Source organism: Echiichthys vipera, assembly GCF_963691815.1.
Source record: "Echiichthys vipera genome assembly, chromosome: X".
Taxonomy (NCBI): Eukaryota; Metazoa; Chordata; class Actinopteri; order Perciformes; family Trachinidae; genus Echiichthys; species Echiichthys vipera.
This window is the reverse complement of record NC_139825.1, coordinates 47,515,945-47,543,441: the sequence shown is the minus strand read 5'-3', so window position 1 is coordinate 47,543,441 and position 27,497 is coordinate 47,515,945. Positions and strand designations below refer to the sequence as shown.

The window sequence follows — 27,497 nt, the reverse complement described above, 5'->3', positions numbered from 1 at the left end:
CAGTAAATGTGGCTGCTCTGTGGCTCCAGACTGCGACCAAATGGTTGCATTTTGCGATGCGCGTCTGGATTTAACATCTGGTCGTGCACGTGTGACCAGATGTCTCAACATATCAATACTTAAGTGGCTAAACAGAAACAGAGTGACAGATAAAAGAGGAGCAATGTGTAAGGAGATAGAGCCGTCAGCACCCTGACACAAACGCGTAACTCGTTAGCTCTGCAGTTCTTTTAACGTAAGGCTACACGTTATAGTCTCAGTGTCGCACCTGATGGACGTGAAGCCTCCGTATATGACGTGCTGGGAAAGACACAAGAGAGGTATAAAGAAAATACAGTATAGGATAACCGATAAACTCTTAGCAAAATAAATACAGAAAGTATAAAAAACAGGCCTGAGGGACAAAGGAGGTCTTGAGTCTGTTGGTCCTACACTTGGGCAGGAGCAGCCTTCCACTGAACAGGCTCCTCTGGGTGCTGACGGCGGTGTGAAGGGGGTGGCTGCCATTGTCCAGTGTCCTCCTCTCTGCCACCGTCACCAGTGAGAATCCAAAGCTGCATGATTAAAGTCCCCAGAGATGATCATAAATGCCTCAGGGTGCTGTGTCTGCAGCCTCGCAGTGACTGAGTGGATCTTCTTCCTCCTCCCCCCGAGTGAGGAGTTGTAGAGGATGACGGCCTGAGGGACAGAGGAGGTCTTGAGCCTTTTGGTCCTACACTTGGGCAGGAGCAGCCTTCCACTGAAAAGGCTCCTCTGGGTGCTGATGACGGGGTGCAGGGGGGGGGGCTGGCATTGTCCATAACGTCCAGCAGTTTGTCCAGTGTCCTCCTCTCTGAGTCCAGTTCCATGCTGACCACAGAGCCGGCCCACCTGATCAGTAATACAGTGAAAATTAGTAGAAATATGAATATTTGACTAGCATCTGGTTGCGCCCCTTTCCATTGGGGGCCAAAGTGGACAAAGTGAGTGTGCACAGAAGTGTTACACTTGTCCTCGTTGCTGCCACAGGTGTGTCCACTGCATAGCACAGAGCGTGTGGAAACAAGTTTAGTATTTATGAAGCGTAAATGTTTTTGAATTTGTTTTTTTGGTCAGAGGAAATGAGGAGGAGTCAAAGTCTGACAAGATGGCGACTCCTGTAGGCGAAGACGATTGGGGGGAAAGTTGGGAGAACGGGCCTCGACGGAGACGCTACGTCCGTTTTTTATGCAGTTAAAACACAAAACACACCTTTGTTGACCATTTTATCCAACATGTGTGCGAGACAGGTGTGCGTGCACAGTGCCTGATCCATTTTCACGAATTAAATAACTAAAAAAACATCTAAAAAAGAACGATGAGCAGCTCTTTTGAACTTCTCTTGGAAAAGAACTGAAGCCTTGAGAGCCACCTCCCAACAAAGAGCCGTAATTCCCCTCAGTAGCATTTTGCTAATAATTAATGTGTTTTCGGGCTACATGGCGGTGTAGTGGTCAGCACTGTCGCCTCACAGCGAGAAGGTTCCAGGTTCACATCCCGGCTGGGGCCCTTCTGTGTGGAGTTTGCATGATGTCCCCGTATCTGCGTGGGTTTTCTCCGGGTTCTCCGGTTTCCTCCCACAGTCCAAAGACGTGCAGGTGTTCGGTTAATTGATGACTCTTAGGACCTACTCAGACTGTCCTTCCGCACCGGGCTTTAGGGTACTTGTCCCCCCTCCCGTGCCCCAGCCCCGTTTGTACTCACACTGCCTGGGCCTGGCGCAAATGCTTCTTGCTGCCTATACGTCACCACGCCATGGCGATGCGTGGCTTTGTTTACAAATCTTTCCGTAGACCTCAGAGTTTTTGTGCGTCTTGTCGACTGTTTTTGAATCTTTTCATCGACCAAATCTGCAGTAAACACTCCACCTCCGCATCACACCAACGTGAACCTTTCACCGCCATTGTTGTTGTCGTTAAATGTCCGCGCATGGTCCCTCCTTCTATTTTCTATATCCCAAAAGGCGCACATACCGCTACTGCCGTAGGGCTCGTGCTCGTGCTCGTACACGTGCAAACAGGCTTTACAAAAGCCCACCTCTCTCAGACGGGCCGTGGACAGCCCGCTGTACGCAGTTATGTGCGGAGCGGTTGCACTCACACTGGTCAAACGCACTAGGCTTGACCCGAAAAAAAACAGTTTTGGCCCCGGTGCAGAAGGACAGTGTGAGTGCGCCCTAAATCACCCGTAGGTGTGAATGGTTGTCCGTCTCTGTTCGTCTATATGTGTCCTGTGATAGGGACAAAAGGCTGAAGATGAATGAATGAATGAACGTGTTTTCTTCAGATCTCAACGGGTCACATTCTGACAGGCTTTTTGTTGCATCTCTGCTATAACAGCTGTTTTCTGTTCTCTGACCTTATCATCAGTTAATCACCTCATTACGGTTTTCTGTCCCTTCTGCATACTTACATGTGTTGCCCTCAGTAGTATGAGACATTCCTCAACGTGACATTGTCTGAGTGACTAAAGCGTCTTCCCTTTCTTTCCTAAGCTTTGTGTGCTTTCTTTTGTCAGTGTGTGCAAAACTGAGGAGGCGAAGGACGACGCCGAGAGCAAAGCTGACGGAGCGGAGGACCGAGACGAGAGCAGCAAGGTGAAGAGACGCGCCATTACCTCTCTTTTTATCTTTTATTCTCTCTCTACCTTAGATGAGTTTATTCATTTATAGACACCTTATTTACATCATTGTAGGATGTCAAATTTTTTTGTGGTGATAAAAAATCTCCTCTGGGAAGACGTTTTAAATCTCGGATCCTTCAAAGCTGACGGGCGACCGACCTGTGTGGCCTCAGGGTGCTGTAAAAACAACGTGTTGAGTTAATGATGCGCTTTAAAACATAGTTATTTTATTATTAATCCTTCAGTTTATCTGCAACTCTCTATTCTTACCTCATACTAACAACCTTCAACCTTCAACTGTCTCAAAAGCCGACAGTGCGCCTTATAATCCGGTGCTCCTTATATATGGACCAATATTGAGCCACAACAGGTCTCCAACTACGGTGAGCAGCCGCCGACTCTATTTTCCCCCGTAGAAGAAGTAACGCGCGGTGCATGTTGAGATATACGACTGCGTGAAGCGTGCCGTTTCATTTCCATGTGTGTGTTTGTGTAAAGAGCCCAAAATGGCTCCTGTTAAGAGACACGCTTACGACGCAGAGTTTACACTCAAGGCCATTAGTCACGCAGCAGAACACGGGAATAGAGCAGCAGCCAGAGAGTTGAACATGAACCAATCAATGGTGCCGAAGTGGAGGAAGCAACAAGACGACCTGCGCCGAGTAAAGAAGACTAAACAGAGTTTAGAGGGAACAGAGCGAGACGGCTGCAGCTGGAGGACAAACTCCAACAGTGGGTTGTTGAACAGAGAGCAGCGAGTAGAAGAGTCCGTGCAATCACTGTTCCACTGAAGGCAACAGCGCTAGCACAATACTGTCCAGCTGCAGACCCGGAGCACAAGCCCCTCACTTGACACAAGCCCCTTACTTGACACAAGCCCCTCACTTGACGGAAGTGACGCAAAAGTTTCTTTTTCAAGTGAGGGGCTTGTGCTCCGGGTCTGCAGCTGGATGCTACTCACGCTAGCACGCATACTTAACATCAATGAGTTTAGAGGCGGTCCTTAACATAACCCCAGCCTCGACTGTAGCGTCTATTCTATGCGCCTTATAGTGCGGAAAATACGTTTATTAAACAGGTTGGTTGTAGTTATGTGTTAAAGACTCCTGAACGTTATGTCTCATGATGTCTGTTTGTGTTTTCATTAACAGGGAGAGGAAACCTGCTCCAGCACGGACACCTCAGACAAACCTGACAGCACAGGTCCAGGTGAGACACGCTGCACACTCACCACTGTTATACAGGAACATATTAGCTAATATCACCTGCTACACACACACACACACACACAGACACACACACACACACACACACACGTTGAGACAGCTGCAGAATGTCTTGGCATTTGCAGGACTTAAAGGTCGTTTTAGTTTTCGTTTTTTGTTTAATATGTTAGACATCCTGTTCTTAAACTGTGGTACTTGAAGGAATCTCCCAAATAAAAAAAGGAACATTCATTACTAAATTTATACAATAAGATAATAATAAGAAAAGACTTAGGCCGCCCTCCCACTGTGCGTGCGTCCCGTGCCCCGTGCTTTAGGGTCCTTGTCCCCCCCTCCAGGCCCGTTTGTACTCACACTACCTGGGCCTCGGAGAATGCTTCTTGCTGCCTATACGTCGTCACGCCGTAACACGTCACACGCATTGATGACGTCATGGCGATGCGTGGCTTTGTTTCCAAATCTTTCCGTAGACCTCGGAGTTTTTGTGCGTCTTGTCGACTGTTTTTGAATCTTTTCATCGACCAAATCTGCAGTAAACACTCCACCTCCGCATCACACCAACGTGAACCTTTCACCGCCATTGTTTTAAATGTCCGCGCATGGTCCCTCCTTCTCTTTTCTACGTCCCAACAGGCGCACAGGAAATGACCTCAGAACCGCCGTAGGCCTCGTGCTCGTACACGTGCGCACGCTCGTTCTCGTACATGTGCAAACGCGCTCTACAAAAGCTCACCTCTCCTAAACGGACTGTGGACAGCCAACTGGCCGCAGTTATGCGCGGAGCGGTTGCACTCACACTGGTCAAACGAACCAGACTTTACCCGTAAAACCTGTTGGACTGTGGGAGGAAACCGGAGAACCTGAAGAAAACCCACGCAGACACGGGGAGAACATGCAAACTCCACACAGAAGGGCCCCAGCCGGGATTCAAACCCTCTTGCTGTGAGGTGACACAGTGCTGACCACTACCCCACCGTGTCGCTCAAGTTTACCATCTCCTGTCCTGTTATTATTCTTGAAAGTTCAGCGATTTGCCTAAAAATGTAGCGCCCCTTTGCTGGCTGTGATGGGTTACCTGCAGTGTCTCAACCACATATTAGGTGAGATACAATTTACATTTGTCCAGTAGAGGGCAGTGGAGTGCCTTCATAGACAAAGCTCACCATGCAACTGATAGCACACACTTATCCGGGTTGATGCTGAGGATACAGAGTTTATGTATGCCACAGGTGTTGGGGAGGAGGTCATTTGGGAGATCTAGCCTGTTACTGCCCTGCAGAAAATTTGTATTTGCCCGTATTTCCCACTGACATTTGGATTAAATGTATTTAACTTAACAGGAGTGATGTAAGTTCTCATTATCCAATTGTGTAGGTCTTAATCTTGTACTGATAGTCTGTGTTTGCGCCTTAAATTAGTCTTTTGTTTAACACATCTGGATGTTAATTAAGTTAAACCTCTCATGAGGAGATACACTACGACATCCTGGCAATTTAAGCGTGCATTCATTAAGTGTTGGTAGGGTGAGTATTCAAAGTTGGCGACCAGTGTCTGGTCAAATTCTAAGTCCTGCCTTTTTGTTTTTTGATGAGATATTTCCTGAGTTAAATAATCAATCAGCTTAATTTGATATTTAAGGGCGCACTCACACTGTCCTTCCGCACCGCGTCAAAACAGGTTTTTCGGGTAAAGCCTATTGGTTTGACCAGTGTGAGTGCAACCGCTCCGCGCATAACTGCGGCCAGCTGGCCGTCCACGACCCGTTTGGGAGAGGTGGGCTTTAGTAAAGCACGTTTGCACATGTACGAGCACGAGCGTGCGCACGTGTACGAGCACGAGGGCTACGGTGGTTCTGAGGTCATTTCCTGTGCGCCTGTTGGGACGTAGAAAAAAGAAGGAGGGACCATGCGCGGACATTTAAAACAATGGCGGCGAAAGGTTCACGTTGGTGTGATGCGGAGGTGGAGTGTTTACTGCAGATTTGGTCGATGAAAAGATTCAAAAACAGTCGACAAGACGCACAAAAACTCCGAGGTCTACGGAAAGATCTGGAAACAAAGCCACGCATCGCCATGACGTCATCAATGCGTGGGACGTGTTACGGCGTGATGACGTATAGGCAGCAAGAAGCATTCTCCGAGGCCCAGGTAGAGTGAGTACAAACGGGCCTGGAGGGGGGGACAAGGACCCTAAAGCACGGGGCGCGGTGCGGAGGCACAGTGGGAGGGCGTCCTAAAAAGACCTTTGTTTGCTGCTTTGTGCGAAGACAAACGTTCAGCTTGTTAAATACAAATATAAAAAGGAGTTTCTAGAAGAGACGTCTCAGACGAGCAGGAAGTAATAATGTTTGCATGTATGCATTTCTTTCCATCACAGACTCCCAGATGTCAGGTGACTTGTGCGCCCAGGATGGGCCGCTGGTCACCACGACGACAACAGGAACTGGGACCGGGGTGGCGTCCCTGCACGTCGTCCAAGCCCGGCCCCTCTGGCCTACAGGCCCCGCCTTGACGGCCCGTTTACGTCGCTTAATCACCGCCTACCAGCGCTTCACGCTGCGCCGCGAGCCGATGCTCAGACACGACTTCCTGCTCCACGACGGACTCGTCGGCATGGGGATGGCCGGAGCTGGAGCCGCTCACAGCCATCACGCCGGTGGGCCGCTGGCGTGGCAGCTGGGTGAAGAGCTGAGGCGGTGCTCCGTGGTCGCCACTGAACCTGACCCCCTGTTCCTGGAGTGGCAGAGAAGGTAACCATGTTGGAAATTAGATAACTCTAAATACAGATGTTTTAGAGAGTAGGCGGGGCGACCTTATTGGACAGTTAGCCGCCACCTGTGATGAACCTCAAACACACATGATGAACTCTACATCATTAGAAGAAAACCAGGTTAAATATGTCTATAATTAATTAATAATAATAATAAAAATAGTTATTATTCGACAGTTTGTGAACAAGTGTTGTGAAAAACTCCAGTAAATGACATTGGGGCATCCTCATAGACTGTAAAAAATGGACGTAGCGTCTCCGCCGGGGTCCGTTCTCTCAACGATCCAAACTTCTCTGCCTCTGGGAGCCGCCATCTTGTCAGACTTTGACTCCGCCTCATTTCCTCTTACCGAAAAAGGGCATGTATGTGACGCTGGGGGGGGGGGCGTACGTCCATCTGGCTGACGTTTACCTCTGAGGAGAAGTGAGGGTCAGAGGCTAGCTGTCACTCAAGAGGCCACGCCCCTAATTATTCATACACTTTAACCTCCAATAAAATAAAAACTAGCCCCTCCCCCTCAGTGTTGTCATGGAGATCTGAGCTAAACACACAGACGAGAATGTTCTTTTGTCCTTAAACAGGTTTAATGATGCTGTGTAAACGGCCTTTTTAACATGGGTGTCAATGAGAAACTGCTCTGTTATGAAACCTGCCCCTAGTGGACACTCAGAGAACTGCAGTTTTTGGCGCTTCTGTATTTGATCAACCAGAATCAGAATCAGAAAACCTTTAATGTCCCGCAGACGGGGAAATTAGTTTGTCACAGCAGAAACAGAATATTACAAAATGAGGTAAAAAACAGCAAAAATAAGCAATAATGTTAAATTTAAAAAGGGAAGAAATGGAAATATACATATTCACATGATATAGTGCAGTTGTTCTTGTTTTGTAATAATTTAATATGGAGTGAATAAATATGATTAAATATGACCAAATAAACAGGAGAGACGACCGAGGATTGTGTTTTATTTGGATGAACTGAGCTTCATGTAAATCTCTTAAATGACCTTTTTCCCCGACATGCTTCATGACTATGATGTCTTTGTCCTCCTCCATCATGTTTCAGGTGGACTCGTCGGGAACAAGCTGATTTTTACCGCACGGTGTCGTCTTTCGGGGTGGTGTACGACTCCGAGAGGAAGTCCTTCGACTGGTCCCAGTTCAGAGCTCTGGCCCGACTGGAGAGGAAGACGGATGAGAGTTTGGAGAAATACTTCAACTCCTTCGTCAACATGTGTCGGACAGCGTGCAAGCTGCCTCCAAGGAAGGAAGAAGGTATTCCACATGTGCTGTTTAAACGCACGTCTTAGGGCGCACTCACACTGTCCATCCGTACCGTGCGCAAACACGTTTCACGGGTAAAGTCTAGTTCCTTTGACCAGTGTGAGTGCAACCGTACCACGTCTAGGAGCGGCACGCTTGGGAGAGGTGGGCTTTAGTAAAGCACGTTTGCACGTGTACGAGCACGAGCGTGCGCACGTGTACGAGCACGAGGCCTTTTCTAGGGAGGTGTTCCAGGCACGTCCAGCTGGGAGGAGGCCTCGGGAAGACCCAGGACCAGGTGGAGAGGTTAATTCTCCACACTGGCCTGGGAACGCCTCAGGATCCCCCAGTTAGAGCTGGTTAATGTGGCCCGGGAAAGGGAAGTTTGGGGTCCCCTGCTAAAGCTGCTGCCCCCTGAGACCTGATCCAGGATCAGAGGCTGAAGATGAGATGAGATGGGTTTATTTGGCATGTTTGCTCTCCTCAATATTGAAATCATCAAGATCAGGAATATTTTTGAATGAGTGGTTGTCCTCTCTCTCTCTCTGTCTCTCTCTCTCTCTCTCTCCCTCTTCCTCTCTCTCTGTCTCTCTCTCTCTCTCTCTCTCTCTTCTTCCAGGGCTGGTGGATCCCGCTGTGCTTGTAGAGCCTCTGACAGAAGAGAGAGCAGCACGGACGTTGTACCGCATCGAGCTGCTCCGGAAGATCAGAGAGCAGGTAGAGACAAAGCTTCATCTCCACTTATGCTAGTTTTCGCTGTTGCAGGTCAAACTTACTTCAAAGTTCACCTCCTCCAAAACAGAGCTGAGAGTGAGTTAGTGTCAGTGTGGTGATGGGTGCACACAGGAATCAGACTCTCCACGTTTCATCTGGAGCTCTTGAGCGATGTGTTTTGAATAAAACTGGTGAAGACAGACATCCATGAATCTGTCCTACAACATCATGTCTTTCCTTACAATAATCTATTTTTACACAAATGTTCTACACTGAAAACTTCTTCCTTCCCTCAGGTTCTCCGTCACCCGTTGCTCTCCGCCCGCCTGCAACTGTGCCGCCCCTCCCTCTACCTCCCGGTTTGGTGGGAGTCTGGTAAACACGACCGCGACCTCCTCATCGGGGCGGCGCGCCACGGCTTGAGCCGAACCGACTTCTACATCCTGAACGACCCCCAGCTGAGTTTCCTAGAGGCTCACAGGAACTATGTCAGGGGACACCCCTCTCATCTCCACCCTCAAAGCCACCACCACCCTCACCATCCGGGCCTGGTGACTCATCCCGGCATCTCGTCTTCATCCTCCTCCTCGTCCCATCCGCAGCTGCCTCATCCCCACTGCTGCCTGTACGATTCAGGTCTGGGTCGCCACTCCCCTCAGCCTCCTGAGTATCCCCACCAGTCCTCTCACCACCACCACCAGCACCAGCACCAGCATCACCCCGCGCCTCCATCTGTTCCTTCTCCTTCTTCCTCCTCCCACCCTCAACTCCACCCTCTACCGTTGGATGCCCACAATTCTGCCTCACCGAGCCTGGGAATAGTTCCCGGGTCAAGGGGAGATTTCCTCGACTGTCCTCCTCTGGATGAAACCCTGGAGCTGGGTTCTCTGCAGCACGACGCCATGTCTGCAGACGCTCTGCACGGAGGGAAGGCATCCAAAGACGCCCTCAATGGTTTCCCGTTCAATTCGGCCGCAGGAGGTCAAAGCATGCTCAATTCGTACGGTGTTGGAGGAACGGACCTGGATTCAAAGCTGAGGAGCGACGTGCTCGTTGGTGAGCAGGGCTCGTCAGAGGAAACTGGGCTAATGGCACCATCAGTGGAGCTGGATCAGTTACAGGTACGCCCTCTTCTTTAAATCTGCGTTCTCCTTCAGTTAAATTGTTGTTTGTGTGCATCATCCTACATCCTTCACCTCCGTTCCTGCAGGCGCCCTGGGACGGTACTGACCACTCCAGTCCGGCTCACCACATGTTCAACGAGTCCGATCCAATCCTGGGTCCTTCCGCTTTGGAAACTGGCTTTCTGGAGGAGGAGGACGAGGAGGCCCAGGGGGGAGACAGAGGAAGGGAGGAAGGTGGGACTCTGGAGGAGTGTCTGGGCCTCCCGCCATCATCCTCTCCCTCCCACCCCTCTGCAGGAGATTCAGTGGAGCCGCTGTCCTCCAGTTACATGCTCTTCAAGGTGGGTTTTTGTATCACGTACCATCTGGGGAACAGCTTGCAGAGTAAACCATTTAATGTTTTCCAGTTAAACTTTACCTAAATAGTATTTTTTAAGACAGCATAACATGATTTTCTGTCTCTGTTTTCTGTATTCAGGACATCAGTGTGAGCGAGGAACCAAGCGCGGATCAAACCGACCTGTCGGCCAGCCCCCCGCCCCCTTACGTCCCCCCTCCCCCTCTCTCTCTATCTGACATCACCGCCCACCAGCCGCGGGATAGGAGCCTGGCCAATCCTGCGGAGGAAGGAGAAGGCCAGGACAGAGACGCCGGGTTCGAGTTCGACGACAAGGACGAGGAAGAAGAAGTGGAAGACTTGTCGAGGGGACCCATGGAGCAGAACTTGGAAGTACAAAGAGATCAATGTCTGGGAAGAGAGGAGCGGGATGCAGACAGAGGTTTGTCAAACTATCCTGGCAATGTGTAGAAAGCTAAGCTGTTAGCATCTCTGAAACGCTTTGCAGATATTGACACGTGTTTTATTACTTTTACTGTCATTTTTAAAGATTGCATTGCAGTACAGGCAGTTGTTGCTAATGCTGGAATAGCATCTCTGCAGGATTTTTTCACCACACACACGTTCTCAGCTCCAGTGGCTAACGTCTAAAGCTAGCGTTAAAACCCGACACATTAACCGTAGCCTCATGTCGCATGAGCTTAATAAAACAGAAAGTATCGTTACGTTATGACTTGACTTACCTAAATGTCATTATGGGATGCCCTGAGGTGTCTTAAGATCCGTGGTGTTTTTTCCTGTGATTTTTTGGCTGCATTTCTCCAAACACAAGCCCCGGCTGGTGTCACACTTTGTTCTCATGTTTCTTTAGTTGTCGCTAACCCTAACGGTAACTCTAACCCACACACACTGACACAGCAGCGGCAGCTTCAGAATCTAAATAACGCGCGTGAGGGGATTGAGGAAGTGACGTCGCCCAGACGCGAGACTGGGAGAGAAACTTCAAAATAATAATAATAATAACGTGACGAAATTGAATTATATATTTCGTCTTAGTCGTCGTCACGTGCCCAGCATTTTCGTTTCGTCTCGTCTAGTTTTCGTCACGTGATAAAGGTTAGTTGACGACAATATTTCGTCATCATTTTCGTTGACAAAAACAACACTAATAGGAACACTTTCTCTCTCTCTCCCCCCTTCTGAAGTGACGTGTGATTAGCCAACATCTTCACGGGTTAGATTTTCTGAAGCCTAGAGGAGGTTACTAAGGAGTTTTTGCCCAATGACGCCAAAAAAAAACTGCCTACCACAGCTTTAAATGCTCTTCCCATACAAATTATGCTATTCTAAATTTGTTAACAATCCAGTTTGCCAATGATGTAAAACAGCTGTACCAAGCTGTACAAACCCGACCCGTCAGAGCCAAACCACTTCCGTCCTGTTGCACTTACACCCGTAATCATGAAGTGCATGGAAAAGATAATGCTTCACCTCATCCTGCCAACCGTCAGACCACAACTGGACCCTCATCAATTTGCATACAGGCGCAAACGGGGGACAGAGGATGCAATGGCATGCCTCCTCCACTCCCTCCCTCACTATCTTCAGACATCAAACAACTTTGCATCAGTCCTGTTCGTCGACTTCAGCTCAGTATTCAACACAATCCAGCGGCACCAGCTCATCAAGAAGCTCCAACACCTGGACATTATTCCACTCCACATTCACTGGATATACAAGTTCCTCAGCAACAGACCACAGACAGTGAGAGTGGGCACAGCAACGTCATTACCCTTATCACCAACACCGGAGCCCCCAATGCTGCAGTCAGTTTCTGTACACACTCATACATAAATGAATGCAGCAGCCCATCTCCCATCACCACATACTACAAATATGCAGATGCCACAGCCATCGTAGGTCTTCTTAGTGATAACAATTCTATTACAGCATGCCAACAGTCACTAACACAGTTTTCACAGTGGTGCAAAGGCAATTATCTCAAGTTAAACATCAACAAATCAAAGGAAATGGTCATACACACATCCAAGACATCCTCTACACTCAGTCACACACCACACACAGACGTACACAGCAAAGACTCTACATCATACGCAAACTGAAATCGATGTCTGTGCCCCCTATCTACTCCTACTCCTCTACAAAAGCATCATCCAACCTATCCTCAACGTACTGTTCCCCCTGCTCACTGTCCCCAGCAGAAACAAACTCCTACATATCTCAAACACAGCAGCTAAGAAAACCAACCCCCAGCCTCAAAGAAACTAATGACCTGGCTATAATACGCCTGGCACGTGTGATAGTCAGCGGCCCGGATCACCCTCTGATCCCACACTTCACTCTCCTCCCACCTGGCCGCAGATAGAGGGTCTCAGACTGGAGGAAAGCTCATGTTAAAAGAAGTTTAGATGGAAGGGAAACAGGAACGAGGAGACAACGGATGATCAGGGAGACGGACGGGAAGCAGGAACACATAAAATGAGAATATTTTTTAGTATTTTTCATTTGTCACCGATATAATTAACAACGTGTATACAGAGATGTTTCACTTGCTGTGCATTGTCTTTAATTTAACTCCCTTTAACATCTTCATGGTTTATCTTCACAGGCGCAGACCAAAGTTTGGGAGTGTTGAATCCATCCATGGAGGTCCCACAAATGGACGGGATAGTCCCAGAGCCGGGCCTGGGAGAACAGGACGAGCAAGACCTTCAGGAGAGCTTCGACCGAGCCGAGCGTAAAGACGTGCACCCTTACCTGGGGAAGCTGGAGCAGGAGGGTAGCCTCGCGTGTCCCGAGTCTATTGAAGAACCCGGAGAGGAAGTGGGTGGGCTGATTTTGTATCAGGCAGTCGAGGAAGAGGCAATGGAGAACTCTCTCGACACAGAAACCCTGATGGAGGACGGTCCAGTGGAGTGCTCGGCTCTGGCAGATCAAGTGGATGAGATCTCAGAAGGACAGATGGGCTCTCTTGTGGGCGTACCTGTGGTTCAACGCCACGATGAACCGGCGGCGAAACAGCTCAACGTCAAACCCAACGAGATGGTGTTGCAGAGCATTTACTCTGTATACGCGCAACCTTCCTGCCCTGCGGAGTCCGTCTCGCCTCCTGCGGCGTCAAAGTGCGATGAAACCAACGCAAAGAGGGGCGCCGGAGCTGGAGTCAAAGCCGAAGCGGATCAGGAAAACTACGAAGGCGTTGTTGAAGACCTGAACTTGCCGGACGGCAGCAGAGACTGCACGGAGAGAGTCCTGACTTTCTCCCTGGATCAGGACCACAAAGACAATCTCCTCGAGCAAAGTGAAATCAAAATCGCCCCGACTCTGCCTGCACACGGTGTCCACACGAAGCCATGTGATCTTAAATTTTCTTTTCTACCAGACAGAAGCGGTGAAAGGAAACCACAGCAGCTGGACCTGCCAGTCAAGGTGGAGGAGTCCAAGACGGAGACCGCTGTGGACGGATATCCTGACAGCTCTGAATTCAAACACGGAAAATTCCTCTCTTACGGCGTGAAGTCAGAAAACTTGGTGACCAAAGCAGAGCAGTTGGACTTTCCCGTCGTCAAACCAGAAACACTGGAGAGCAAACCTGAAGATCTGAGCCTTCCCATGAAGCCAGAGAGCTTCGACCACAAACCCAACGTGCTCCAGTTCGCCGCCTACTCGGACGGCACCGAAATCAAACCTGAAGCGAAACCAGTAGCTCTCAGGTTTTCCGCCTATCCGGACGCAGCTAAGCTCAAGAGCGAGACAGAGCCGGAGGATTTAAGCTTGACGTCCTTTCCTGACACGTCTGCCGTCAAGCCCGAAGCCAAGCCGGAGGGTCTGGAGTTCTCCGCCTACCCGGACAGCTCTGAGATCAAACCCGAGGCCAAGCCGGACGGCCTGGAGTTTACGGCTTTACCCGAGGTCAAAGCTGAGACGAAGCAGGAGCTGTTGGAGGCCGACAGCACCGTCCTGACCCCGAAGCTCGAGCAGGCAGACGGGATGGTGGACACGTCTGAGGGTCTGGTGGTGAAAGGTCAAGTGAAGGAGGAGAGGCCGGCGACACCAGGTGAGAACACAGAAGACAGATCAGCAGGGCTGCACCCAATAGTTCAAAGCTTCATTATAAGGTTGATTTAGACTTTAAATTGTGTAATCAAACACTACACTTTGTCTATTCATTCTGTTTAAACCTGGTTTTTCTTCACAGTTGCAGTTTTGTTTCTGTGATTCCACCATTTCCAATCATTTCAGCGCCTCGTTTCTGTCGGCGTAATGTTGCCATAAGCATAAATATGTGCGATTAATGTGCAATTATTAAGCTCCACCTTGTTCTCCTGGCCCACAGTGTCCGTGGTGGAAGGTTACGCGGGCAGCCCGAGGTTTGCAGCTCAGATTTCCATGTGTGAGATTCCCGACAGCCTCCACGACACCAGGGAGCCGACCATCGCTCAGCTGTTACAGGAGAAAGCTCTTTTTTCCTTTTCTGAGTGGCCGAAGGTACTGTGGCGTCTTTTAGGACTAAAATGTCTGATAAAGTGTTTCTAGATTAAGTTTCTCAGCACGTACAGAGCTGCAGATGTGTAACATTAAACGTTTATCCTCCGATCTCAGCAACAGGACTTACTATAACGAGAGCTAAAGGCGACAGTAGGATGTGTTTTACATGCACTGCAGGTCAGTAGTATAAGGGCGCACTCACACCGTCCGTCCGTCCCGTGCCCCGTGCTTTAGGGTCCTTGTCCCCCCCTCCAGGCCCGTTTGTACTCACACTACCTGGGCCTCGCCGAATGCTTCTTGCTGCCTATACGTCATCACGCCGTAACACGTCACACGCATTGATGACGTCATGGCGATGCGTGGCTTTGTTTCCAGATCTTTCCGTAGACCTCGGAGTTTTTGTGCGTCTTGTCGACTGTTTTTGAATCTTTTCATCGACCAAATCAGCAGTAAACACTCCACCTCCGCATCACACCAACGTGAACCTTTCACCGCCATTGTTTTAAATGTCCGCGCATGGTCCCTCCTTCTTTTTTCTATGTCCCAACAGGCGCACAGGAAATGACCTCAGAACCGCCCTAGGCCTCGTGCTCGTGCTCGTGCTCGTACATGTACATGTGCAAACGCACTCTACAAAAGCCCAACTCTCTTAACGGGCCGTTGACGGCAAGCTGGCCACAGCTAGGCGCGGTACTGTTGCACTCACACTGGTCAAACGCACTAGAATTTACCCGTAAAACCGGTTTTGGCCCGGTGCGGAAGGACAGTGTGACTGCGCCCTAAGAAATGACCAAAAGGAGGTAAAGAGTCTAAAGTTTTTTTATTACAGACATTCAGATTTAGAATTGATATAAAGTGAGTCCATCTAAGCACATTTTTATTATTTTTAGCATCAAAAAGGATAAATTCTGATAACAGTATTAATGCGTCTCTGGCATTGTGTCACATTTAGGTTATCAAAAATACTTTTCAACACCATGTGTTTCAAAACAAAACCATATTCACATTCAACAGTATCGAAAGTACCGCAGCTATTAAAAAAAGCATATCTACAATCAGAAGATAAACTATATTTAATAAATTAAAAGTATTATTATTATATATAGCCAGTTGAGGTGGTTCAGGATCATCTGGTAAGGATGAACCCTGGGCGCCTCCCTAGGGAGGTGTTCCAGGCACGTCCAGCTGGGAGGAGGCCTCGGGGAAGACCCAGGACCAGGTGGAGAGATTAGATCTCCACACTGGCCTGGGAACGCCTCAGGATCCCCCAGATAGAGCTGGTTAATGTGGCCCGGGAAAGGGAAGTTTGGGGTCCCCTGCTGGAGCTGCTGCCCCCAAGACCTGATCCAGGATAAGTGGATGAAGATGAGATGAGATTATTATATATATTTATTTTCATGCTAGTATTGTATGGAAGTTTTAAATTGTGCTATCAGAACAATCTTTATCCACATTATCGTCTTCATGTCATTCGTTCAGTCCTACGCTGTTGCCTTGCTCCCTGCAGGACCGGGTCATCATCAACCGCCTGGACAGCATCTGTCACGCTATCCTAAAGGGGAAGTGGCCTTCATCGAGTGAGCAGTACGACTCGCCCGGCTCCCTGGTTGCCAACTCCTGCCTGGCCAACAGTTTAGCCCAGCACCACCACCACCGAGCGAGCTTCCTCCCCACCACGGCCTCAAGCTCCGTCCCGGGACAGCCCAGGGTTCAGCAGACGAGCGCTGGGCTGGGCTTCTCCATCCCTCCCCCTCTCACAAGACTACCTAAGGTGAGAAACTCCCTGCGACCCTTTTGAATGTCTCTCTTAACTCCCTTTGTTGTACATATCTATGCATCCGTCATCCGTCAACATGTATCTCCACTGTCTCACACCATGGTTCATACAAGTGGTGTCCAGTTTGCGCTGCTGTAAAGCTGAAAGACTCCTGAGAGCTAACACGCTAACGGAGACAAAGTGCATCATCACGTTTAATGTCTGAGCTTTTTCAGATAGTTGAAATACATTAAGGCTCTTTTGAAAGCTAAATATTTCATAAATGCCGGCAATTTGACGCCCTGCCACTCGAAACTCAGAAGAGAGAAATGACGACAGCCCCTGTGGACACTTAGGGCGCCCTCCCACTGTGCGCCCGTCCCGTGCCCCGTGCTTTAGGGTCCTTGTCCCCCCCTCCAGGCCCGTTTGTACTCACACTACCTGGGCCTCGGAGAATGCTTCTTGCTGCCTATACGTCATCACGCCGTAACACGTCACACGCATTGATGACGTCATGGTGATGCGTGGCTTTGTTTCCAAATCTTTCCGTAGACCTCGGAGTTTTTGTGCGTCTTGTTGACTGTTTTTGAATCTTTTCATCGACCAAATCTGCAGTAAACACTCCACCTCCGCATCACACCAACGTGAACCTTTCGCCGCCATTGTTTTAAATGTCCGCGCATGGTCCATCCTTCTTTTTTCTACGTCCCAACAGGCGCACAGGAAATGACCTCAGAGCCGCCGCAGGTGTCAGGTTCGTGCTCGCACACTTGCGCACGCTCGTGCTCGTACACGTGCGCACACTTGTGTTTGTGCTCGTACATGTGCAAACGTGCTTTACAAAAGTCCACCTCTCCCAAACGGGCCGTGGACGGCAAGCGTACTGCAGCTAGGCGCGGTGTGGTTGCACTCGCACTGGTCAAACGAACCAGACTTTACCCGTAAAAACCTGTTTTGGCCCGGTCACACTGTCACACTACAGACAAAGTGTTTTACAGTAGTTTACCAAAATGCTCCGTAAGTCACCAGCAGGAGGATTGTGTCTGTCTTTGACACATACACTACTTTTTGCTCGCTGTACCAAACTACGAACTGTGACTTCTGTGTGCTAATTCTGACCCATAGCCGACCCTCGTTAACCATACAGCTAAATGCAGTTTGATAGTGCTTAAGCTCTTCGACATAACATCCCCGCTGTGTACCGTTACACCCGTACTGATACGGTCAGGGTTTTCAGTTGTACTGGGCACCTCTAGTTCACACCATTGCTTTGTTGCTTCTTTGTAAAGGTCTCTGTCTCTGTTCTGTGCACTGTTGATACTTTACATGTTGATATCAGACTTGGGCAGGAAGTAAAACCTTATGTATCAGGAGAAATATTAATGTGGAATTGTTCATTTACACTCAAATGAATAGTCGGATTAATGCTCTGTGCAGTGTGTTTAATCGGATCGTTACACACCGTAGAGAAGGGAACAGATATCTCATGCTCTCAGAGGGAATCAAACCAGTTGAGATGTGTTCAAAGCCTGAAGCAGCTTCCATGTTTAACTGTGTGTTGAGGTGTCAGGCTCGTGGTTTTACCCAGGTCTGGTTGATAGCCGCCACTGTGTTGTGTCTCAGTCCATATGTATGTTTAACAAAGCCATCATCTCTCTCCCATTCTTGTCTACCCCTCACCCACCCTGTCCACTCTGACAGTACATGTCGCGAGGCGGCGCATGTGGGCGCGGAGCTTGGCGCCTCACCTCCTTGCCTCTCTTACAGGAGAGGCTCGTGGCTCCTCCTTATCTCCCCGAGCTCAAACGAGCGGGAGGTCGGAGGTCATTCGACTATGAAGCCGCTGCAGCTGCAGCCGCTGCCAAGGTTTTAGCTGGGAAATCAGCGTCGTCGTGCCACACCTCTACCACCACAAGCTCCAGCGGCTGTGTTACTCCGGTGGTCGCGCCGCCCTCTCATCGCACGGGAGCCATGTTGATTAACGGCTGGCAAGAAACAGCCATAGATCTAACCAAGTCGTCAGGAGAAATAAGCACGACCAGTGGCGTTGGGACAGGAGAAGCCGGCAGCGGTCATAAGTTGCCACCGCCGCCCCCCATCACGGCGCCGCTGCAAGGCTCTGTGGGAATCGACATGGCCGGGATACTGCAGGCAGGGCTCATCCATCCTGTAACAGGTCAAATAGTTAATGGAAGCCTGAGGGGAGATGACTCACTGAGGAGGAGGAGAGGGAGGAGGAGAAACGTTGAAGCACTGTACTCTGAGTTCACCAAGAGCAGAGGACTGCAGCTCCCAGAGACACAGGTGGGTGGAGGGAGGAGGAAGTGAGTGTTGTGTGTTCTTCACTGTGAAAGGTAGAAACCACACCTCGGGAAATTTGGGGAAAGAGTCACAAGTTAAATAAAAAAGATCCAAGAGGAAAACAATATATATGTGTGTGTGTGTGTGTGTGTGTGTGTGTGTGCGCGTCTCTGTGTGTGTGTGTGTCTTTGCAGCTGCCGGGCCGAGTGGAGGTGATCAGCCACTCCTCCGTCTCCTCTTCTACCTCCTCGCCGTCACCCTCTCCTTCAGAGCGACCCGCTGGCCCTCCCACGCCGTCCTCCTCCTCCACTCCGACCCCCACCCAGACGCCGCCGCAGCCGGAGATCGTGGCCATCGACCGAGAGGCAGCCGGCAAAGGTCTGATCGAGTGGCTGAGACAGAATCCAGGCTACAGCATGGATCTCCCCACATTCGCTCATGTAAGTGATGATTTAATAGCGTATAAAGAGGTGTTCTGGTTCTCATGGGAACAATTTTGTGGCCTTAAGTTGGCGACAGCAAACCAGTGGAGGCTGATTATAATCCGGTGCCCTTATATATGGACCAATATTGAGCAACAACAGGTCTCCAACTACGGTGAGCAGCCGCCGACTCTATTTTCCCCCGTAGAAGAAGTAACGTGCGGTGCATGTTGAGATATACGACTGTGTGAAGCGTGCCGTTTCATTTCCATGTGTGTGTTTGTGTAAACACACACATGTGTTTGTGGCTCCTGTTAAGGGACACGCTTACGACGCAGAGTTTCAACTCAAGGCCATTAGTCACGCAGTAGAACACGGTAATAGAGCAGCAGCCAGAGAGTTTAAAAGCGCACTCACACTGTCCTTCCACACCGCGCCCGGTGCTTTAGGGTCCTTGTCTCCCCCTCCAGGCCCGTTTGTACTCACACTACCTGGGCCTCGGCGATTGCTTCTTGCTGCCTATACGTCATCACGCCGTAACACGTCACACGCATTGATGACGTCATGGCGATGCGTGGCTTTCTTTACAAATCTTTCCGTAGACCTCAGAGTTTTTGTGCATCTTGTCGACTGTTTTTGAATCTTTTCATCGACCAAATCTGCAGTAAACACTCCACCTCCGCATCACACCAACGTGAACCTTTCACCACCATTGTTGTTGTTGTTAAATGTCCGCGCATGGTCCCTCCTTCTATTTTCTATGTCCAAACAGGCGCACATAAATTACGTCAGAACAGCCGTAGGCGTCGTGCGCGTGCTCGTACACGTGCGCACGCTCGTACATGTGCAAACACGCTCTACCAAAAGCCCACCTCTCTCAGACGGACTCAGAAGGATAGTGTGAATGCGCCCTAACATGAACCAATCAATGGTGCCGAAGTGGAGGAAGCAACAAGACGACCTGCGCCGAGTAAAGAAGACTAAACAGAGTTCAGAGGGAACAGAGCGAGACGGCTGCAGCTGGAGGACAAACTCCAACAGTGGGTTGTTGAACAGAGAGCAGCAAGTAGAAGTGTCCGTACAATCACTATTCGACTGAAGGCAACAGCGCTAGCACGCAAACTTAACGGTCCTTAACGTAACCCCAGCCTCGACTGTAGCGTCTGTTCTATGCACTAAAACAGAATCTGTGGCTTTCATATTCTCTGTTTTGCTGTTTTCCTAAAAGTGTGCATGTCATTGATTGCGTCCTCCGTCCTGTCCTTCTGTCTTTCACTGTGCAGTCCGGAGCGGGTCTGTTACATGGTTTTGTGGAGCGTCCCAAGCAGAGGAGGCATCGCTGTAAAGACCCGACCAAGCTGGATATCAACTCTTTGACGGGGGAGGAAAGAGTTCCTGTCGTGCACAGAGGCACTGGACGCAGGGTAGAAGAGAGAGACACACACACACACGCACACACACACACGCACGCACAAAGTACATAAACACTATTAATAAGAAGAGTTCAAAAGTTCAGTCGTGCAGAAAGTATCCAATAATAACAGGTTCTAATGTTATTATATTGTTTGTGTTTTCCTGCCCTGCAGCTCGGTGGTGCTATGGCTCCTGCCATTAAGGAGCTTTCCAGGTGGCTTGACGCCAACTCAGAGTACTACGTTGCTCCAGACTGGGCTGAGGTGGTCAAACACTCTGTGAGTAAAACACACTGTGACGTGACCTCCTGCTGCAGGCGCAAACATGCAGAAATACAAACTGAAGCTTTAAATTATGATTTTATTGCTTTTTCTGTCGTTGTAGTTTTACTTTTCCTCAAACTCACGTTATGGTCTGTACTGGATCACTGTAAGGTACTGACTCCATGACCTTTGACCTCCTTCTCTCCTCCTCCTGCAGGGTTTCCTCCCTGAGGGGAAGTTCTCTCGCATCCTGACAGAACCGGTCAACAGAGACCCAGGCTCTCGGCGCCGTGGACGCCGGCCTCGCAGCGAGATGCCTAAGCCCCTCCTGTCGGTCTCTGATTCTGCCACGTCTGGCCTCGGCCCCCCACTCTTCATGAACGGCGGGTTAATCGGCAGCATGGACTCCATGGTGGCCATGCAGAACCTCCGTGGCGGTATTCCTGGAATTCCCATCTCCGGGATTATGGCGGCTGGATTCCCACACGGCTTTTCTGTCCAAGCAGGGGGAGCGGGAACATCGGCGGAAGATGCCAAGAACGGGTTGAGCATGTTGCCCATGATGCTGCACGGCATCCCGCACCCCCATGGGGCCGGGATCCCGCAACACGCCTTGTTCAGTGTTGGCGCAATGATGGCGCCTCACCCCAGCTCCTCCTCTTCTTCTTCCCTGTCTGCTGCGAAGGTCACCACGACAACCGCGCCGTCTACATCCGAGGCCAGCCCCTCGTCAACCACGCCCGCGGACAGGGAGAGCGCTGCCTCTTCTGGCTGCGGTGGAGGGGAGAAGGACAGGAGCCGGGAGGAGAAAGGAGCAGCGGAAGCCAACAAAAGATCGGGAGCAGCGGAGGCAGCGGCGGCTATCATCACCTCCACCAGCAGGGCCCATCATGGTGCCGCGCACCTCGGAGCCGGCACCGGCAGCCATCTTACCTTCAACCCCTTCCTGATCCCGGGCATGTCCCACGGCCTGCTGTACCCGCACATGTTCCTGCCCCACGGTGGGATCATGGCGCTGCCCGCCATGCCTCCCAGTGCAGTAGACGGCTCCCCGGGCAGCCCCAAGAGGAGGAGGAAGAGAGGGCGGGAGGAAGGGGAGAGAGAGGAGGAGAGGGAGAAGGCAGCGATGGGAAAGGTAGAGGAGAGAGAAAGTACAGTTAAGGCTAACATTACCTCCCACCCAGCCTCCTCCTCATCGCCCTCCGTCCCCTCTACCTCGGCTCCAAACCCGGGCCTCTCTCTGACTGAAGAGGACGCACCCGCGGAGCCCCAGGAACCGGACTCCCACAACCCTCCCAAGGGAGCAGCGGCGACAGAGGAGAAAGAGGAACGATCGGAGGACACAGGAGGAGAGGTGAAAGAGGAGGAGAAGCGGGTCACTGAGGAGCAGAGACAGGCAGAGGGAGAGGAAGCATAGAGGAGGGGAAGACTGCAGAGAGGACAGAGAGACAACCACTTCCTGTTCTCTCCTCCCGTTCTCGACAGTGTAAAGTTTGTGCCGTGTCTGTCAGTAAATGTCCATGTAAAGACTTTTATTATGATGACTAATAATAACAATGATTATATTCAACTTGGTTATGTTTATATACCAAGACCCCACCAACTCCTCTCCACTCCCTCCTTGTATACAAAAAAAACAGTGTAAGAAATGATCTTCTGTGTATTCTTCCCCTTCATTCTACATCAAGACCGAGTCAGGAGGGACACTTCTCAGCAGGAACACACTGCAGGCAAAATGTGCTAACCAAGGAGCAGCTTTGGCAGTAATGATCCGGTTATAAGCTCAATGAGATCCAAGGATGTGGCAAAGTTTGGGTTCGGACACGAGGATGACGACGGAGGGCTCAGCTGTCAGAGGAGCTTCTCTAGAGTCACCGCAGTTTTGGGAATTCAGAGAAGCTCAAGCAGAGGAGCACTTTTGTGTTTGTTTATGTTCAAGGTCAAAAAACCCCAACGTACGGTCTCGTTATTGTGGCACACTCCACTACATTGAGTGATGCTTTGTTTTGTTTTCTTATCTCCATGCAATGTTCAAAAACCTGCAAGCTAGAAGAACCTAGAAGTGTGTCTCGGTAACACCCGAGAGTCTGAACCAGCCTTCCTACATGTGACGCAAAAACACCCTTTTTCCCTCGTTAATACATAAACACTGATTAACATAAAGCTATAATATGCAAGAGCTACTCACCCGTGAAAACAGACAGCAGTCCAAATCAAAAAGTGTAGCCCTTCTGAACATAAAAGCATCTTGATGAAGTACAAAAGCCAAATCAGTTAATGTTAAAATACAAGTGAGGTTAATAAATGCATCGTCTGCCAGCCCCCCCGAAGTTTTTAGACACTGTCATATTTGTTTTATTTTACTATAACTATGATCAATGCTATGCCATTGCTGCTACAAAGTCTTTTTTTTAAAGTTCAGAGAGTTAAAATGTGACTCTTCACGCTAGAATAATAATCCAGATTACAAATATACAGAACAAGAACGCCACCTTTTTGCTTTTATTGATAAAAGCAGAGAAACAATCATGAGATTAATTCGTTTTTACCACTTTTTTAGCTCAAGTCACTTTGAGAGATCGCCCCTCAAGTGTTTTTTTTTAGGCCTAATCAGAGGAAATGAAAGACAGGAGTGTGAAGAGCTCAGCCTGTGAATGTTCTCATGTGTCCAGGTCGTCGTTAACATCAAAGAAATTTCAGTCCAAAGCAACTGGACTTGGTTATTTGTGTAGGAAGACGTTTCACCTCTCATCCAAGAGGCTTCATCAGTTCATGTACACATCTGACCAGGCTGGGACTGGACCAGGACCAGGACCATTCTGGGACTGGTCCAACTAGCTGGTGTGAGATCCAAAAACAGTTGTTCCTTGAGGTTAGATTGTTGGATCTCCTTATATCCAATTTACAATCCTGCCCTTTCATCCCTTCCCAGGAGATCCAACAATCTAACCTCAAAGAACAACTGTTCACAAAAGGCCTCCTTTGACTCCAACGACTGTCGTTAAGACTCAATAGAGCACTAACGAAGTCCAGACCTACTTCCACCAACAACTGGACGAGGACCAGGACCAGGCTGGGACTGGACCAGCACTAACGAAGTCCAAACCTACTTCCCACCAACGACTGTCACTCTTATGACGGTCGTTGGCACTTGGAGCACAAAGGGTCTCAGTGACATCAACGGCCTTGTGAGAGGTTAAATACCTGGATCTTACACCAGCTAGTTGGACCAGTCCCAGCCTGGTCCTGGTCCACTCCCAGCCTGGTCCTGGTCCACTCCCAGCCTGGTCCTGGTCCTGGACCAGTCCCAGCCTGGTCCTGGTCCTGGTCCAGTCCCAGCCTGGTCAGATGTGTACATGAACTGATGAAGCCTCTTGGATGAGAGGTGAAACGTCTTCCTAGACAAACAACCAACAAGTCCAGTTGCTTTTGACTGAAATTGCTTTGAGGTTAAGAGCTCAGTCGGGCCACCAGGGGGCGGTAGGAGGCAGATTTGATTGTATCCTCTCCTGTAAACACAGGCATGGGAGAAAAGAGGAGAAAATGAGGGTTGTTTTTATCCCATAACAAATCAATGACAGTGGCTCATCAGGTGCTGCAATCATGACCTGCAGCATCACACCCTTTTTTCATCGTGTGGCCGTACTGTCCGCACGTTTTGATCATGCGTTCATAGAGATTTCAGCTGTGCGTTGTCGACCATCTGTCCAGTGAAAGGGAAATGTCTGTTTTTGAAAACAGGAAGAGGAGGGATACAAAGCGGTCGGGTCCAGTGCCTCGTCGTTGCTCTTCGTCTCGTTTCTTTTCCTCAGATTAGTTTTAATAGCAGTTCGTACTAAGAGTTTCTAAATATGTAAATCTTTCGCTGTATATTGCTGTTTATTTCCTTTCCTTAAGTGCAACATTTCTTTCGTTTGTTTCTCCGTTGAGGAAAAAAAATACTTGACAGATGCGAGAGGGGGATTTTCTTGCATTAAGGTAAAATAGTCCCAGTGTTTTCAGTATCAGACGGACCGTACTGTACATTAAATGGATGCAAGTCGCTGGTTTTATTCAGTCTTTTCAGAACAGGGTCTTTATTTTTTGGGGGTTTTATGTCAAATGTTTCCGTTTATGATGTCGGACTTCACTTTTGTTTTGTTTTCATACATGAAAACATCATTTTTTGCACAACGTCTTCTTGTGAATGTTTAACTGTTTCTGTATTGTCTTGTATTTCTTTGGCGTGTTTGAGAGCGTGCTTGACGATGGGAGAGAGCGTGTCTGTGTGCATGCATGCGCACACGTTTTGTCGTGGAGCTGTTCCTACTTCTGTCTCGTCCTGACAGGTCACATTTCTTGTTGAGAGAAAAAAAAAACATAGTTGTTGCCTTGTCACAAGTTTGGGGCTACATATAATTTATTATACTTTTCTTTTTTGCTTTGCCAAACTTTCACCAAATATGACTTTTCTCTTTATCTCTTAGTTACATTATGTATTATTCAGAGTAAAAATGCCTTATTTAGCTTGTAGTCTTTTGTATAGATGTTCTGTTACATCTGCATATAGGGACATGTTATCGCGTTTGTGTTCAGTTTGTCCTTTGCTCGTATGCATACACGGCCTTGGTGATGTGCATTATCTTCAAAAGCCCACAGGAATTGTTCCGTTGTACGTTAATTCCCAAAAAGTCAATCAGTCCCTTAAAGCACAAACAGAGAGTGTTTTCTTGCCAGTGCCTCTAAGGGCGCACTCACACTGTCCTTCCGCACCGGGCTAAAACAGGTTTTTCGGGTAGATCCTAGTGCGTTTGACCAGTGTGAGTGCAACCACTCTGCACATAGCTGCGTCACGCTGGCCATCCACGGCCCGTTTGAGAGAGGTGGGGTTTTTAGAGCGCGTTTGCACGTGTACGAGCACTAGCGTGTGCACGTGTACGAGCACGTCGCCTACGGCGGCTCTCACGTCATTTTCTGTGCGCCTGTTGGGACATAGAAAAAAGGAGGGACCATGCGCGGACATTTAAAACAATGGCGGTGAAAGGTTCACGTTGGTGTGATGCGGAGGTGGAGTGTTTACTGCCGATTTGGTCGATGAAAAGATTCAAAAACAGTCGACAAGACGCACAAAACCTCTGAGGTCTACGGAAAGATCTGGAAACAAAGCCACGCGTCGCCATGACGTCATCAATGCGTGTGACGTGTTACGGCGTGATGACGTATAGGCATCAAGAAGCATTCGCAGAGGCCCAGGTAGTGTGAGTACAAACGGGCCTGGAGGGGGGGACAAGGACCCTAAAGCCCGGGGCGCGGTGCGGAAGGACAGTGTGAGTGCGCCCTAAAATTAAAAGTAGGGAAACTAAAAAATAGTTTCTCTTGTTGTAGGATTCACTTGCTTACGATGTTGATATCTCGTTGCCGTAGCGACATCATCCTTGGAGAAAGTGAAACTGTACCTTTTTTGTTGGATTTCACTATACGCAGATGACACTGTGCTGTTCGTAAAAAGGTTTATTCCGGACCTGCGTCCCCATTATGCCCGTAAGCCGGGCTCCGGACTGCCACTACAATGGTCCCCAATGCCGGGGGTTTCCCAAAGTTAGGGTTTGGGACCTGAAATGGGTCGCAGACTCATTTTATCAGGTCGTCAAGCGGCAGATTAAAATGCGAAAACAATGCATTCTTATTTGCCATGCCGATCCGTCTTTGTAGCAGCGTTGAACTTCATGAAACATTACATTTAGCTTGTGAATGTTCTCATGTGTCCAGGTCGTCGTTATCCCCAAAGCAATTTCAGTCAAAAGCAACTGGACTTGGTTATTTGTCTAGGAAGACGTTTCATCTTTCATCCAAGAAGAAAAAAAAACACTTAAAATCACAATTCCTTACGCGGTACTAGGGTTACTGTAGGTAACATGGCCCATCCATTGCAGGCAACTCTACCGGGTCAACGTCAGTTTAAGATTGAACGTTTTGAAGTTGCACAACGGTTAGAAACACCAAACCTGCAGTGATGGATGCAGTACCCTAAAAACTCAAGTCCAAGTCCAGAGTCCTGGTCAATCTTCACATGAAAGCAAAAACGACTGCATGGAAATCAAGACAACTGTTCATCAGGGTCGTTGATTTTTCCCAATCTGTACCAAAAAAAAAAAAGGGTGCGACCAACTGGAAAAGTTGATCAGTCACCAACGCCATTGTAGAGATTTTGGAAAACTCCAGTAAGAAGTCGTCCCGAGTAGTGAGTGCGAAACTTTGACTTTGACTTTTGTTCGCAAAGCGTGTTTGACATCAGTTCTTGAGGAATTTGGAGAAGCTGTAGAAGTTTCACGCTCCACCCGTATCGACTTTTTTAAAACCAGCGTTCAGTTTCTTCAAGTCTCCACAACAAAGTTTTTGTTGGGGATAACACGCAGTTTGCTAAATACTCCATGGGTGTCCTGGTCCAACAAATCAACTGTGTGAAGACAGTTCAGGTGATTGAATAAGTCGAGTCAGGTGTGTTGTGCAGCCACAGACGCCCTTTACTGGATCAGTTTGACACCCATGCTCTAGTCCCACGCCACTCTCTTTATTGCACAAGGCCTTCGGTTTGGTTTCCAGCACGTCCTGGATGGTAATGCGCACACCGTAATGTACCCAACTCAAGTATTCGATGATTATTGTGTTGTTTGATGAGATTCCTGGGAGGGGGGGGGGGCATCAGTAAATCAGAAATAAAGTACCACAGCTATCGTTTCCTTCGCACACATGTATGCACATCATTTCCTGTTAATGGCT

At 49.1% G+C, this 27,497-nt stretch overlaps 1 protein-coding gene across 2 annotated transcripts in view; it reads left to right on the top strand.

The window, feature by feature from the left end:
* chd6 (chromodomain helicase DNA binding protein 6) overlaps positions 1–27,369 on the top strand; it is a 149,945-nt gene extending 122,576 nt beyond the window's left edge. For both annotated transcript variants that reach the window (XM_083939713.1, XM_083939712.1), the window contains exons 30-45: positions 2,536–2,614; positions 3,792–3,849; positions 6,243–6,615; positions 7,703–7,911; positions 8,519–8,616; positions 8,910–9,734; positions 9,824–10,078; positions 10,216–10,516; positions 12,704–14,152; positions 14,432–14,583; positions 16,091–16,354; positions 18,041–18,643; positions 18,835–19,080; positions 20,346–20,486; positions 20,649–20,753; positions 20,956–27,369. In XM_083939713.1, the coding sequence (XP_083795839.1) occupies positions 2,536–2,614; positions 3,792–3,849; positions 6,243–6,615; positions 7,703–7,911; positions 8,519–8,616; positions 8,910–9,734; positions 9,824–10,078; positions 10,216–10,516; positions 12,704–14,152; positions 14,432–14,583; positions 16,091–16,354; positions 18,041–18,643; positions 18,835–19,080; positions 20,346–20,486; positions 20,649–20,753; positions 20,956–22,155 (6,358 nt within the window). In that variant the 3' untranslated portion in view covers positions 22,156–27,369. The remainder of the gene's footprint in view (positions 1–2,535; positions 2,615–3,791; positions 3,850–6,242; positions 6,616–7,702; positions 7,912–8,518; positions 8,617–8,909; positions 9,735–9,823; positions 10,079–10,215; positions 10,517–12,703; positions 14,153–14,431; positions 14,584–16,090; positions 16,355–18,040; positions 18,644–18,834; positions 19,081–20,345; positions 20,487–20,648; positions 20,754–20,955) is intronic.
* Positions 27,370–27,497: the final 128 nt, after the last annotated feature.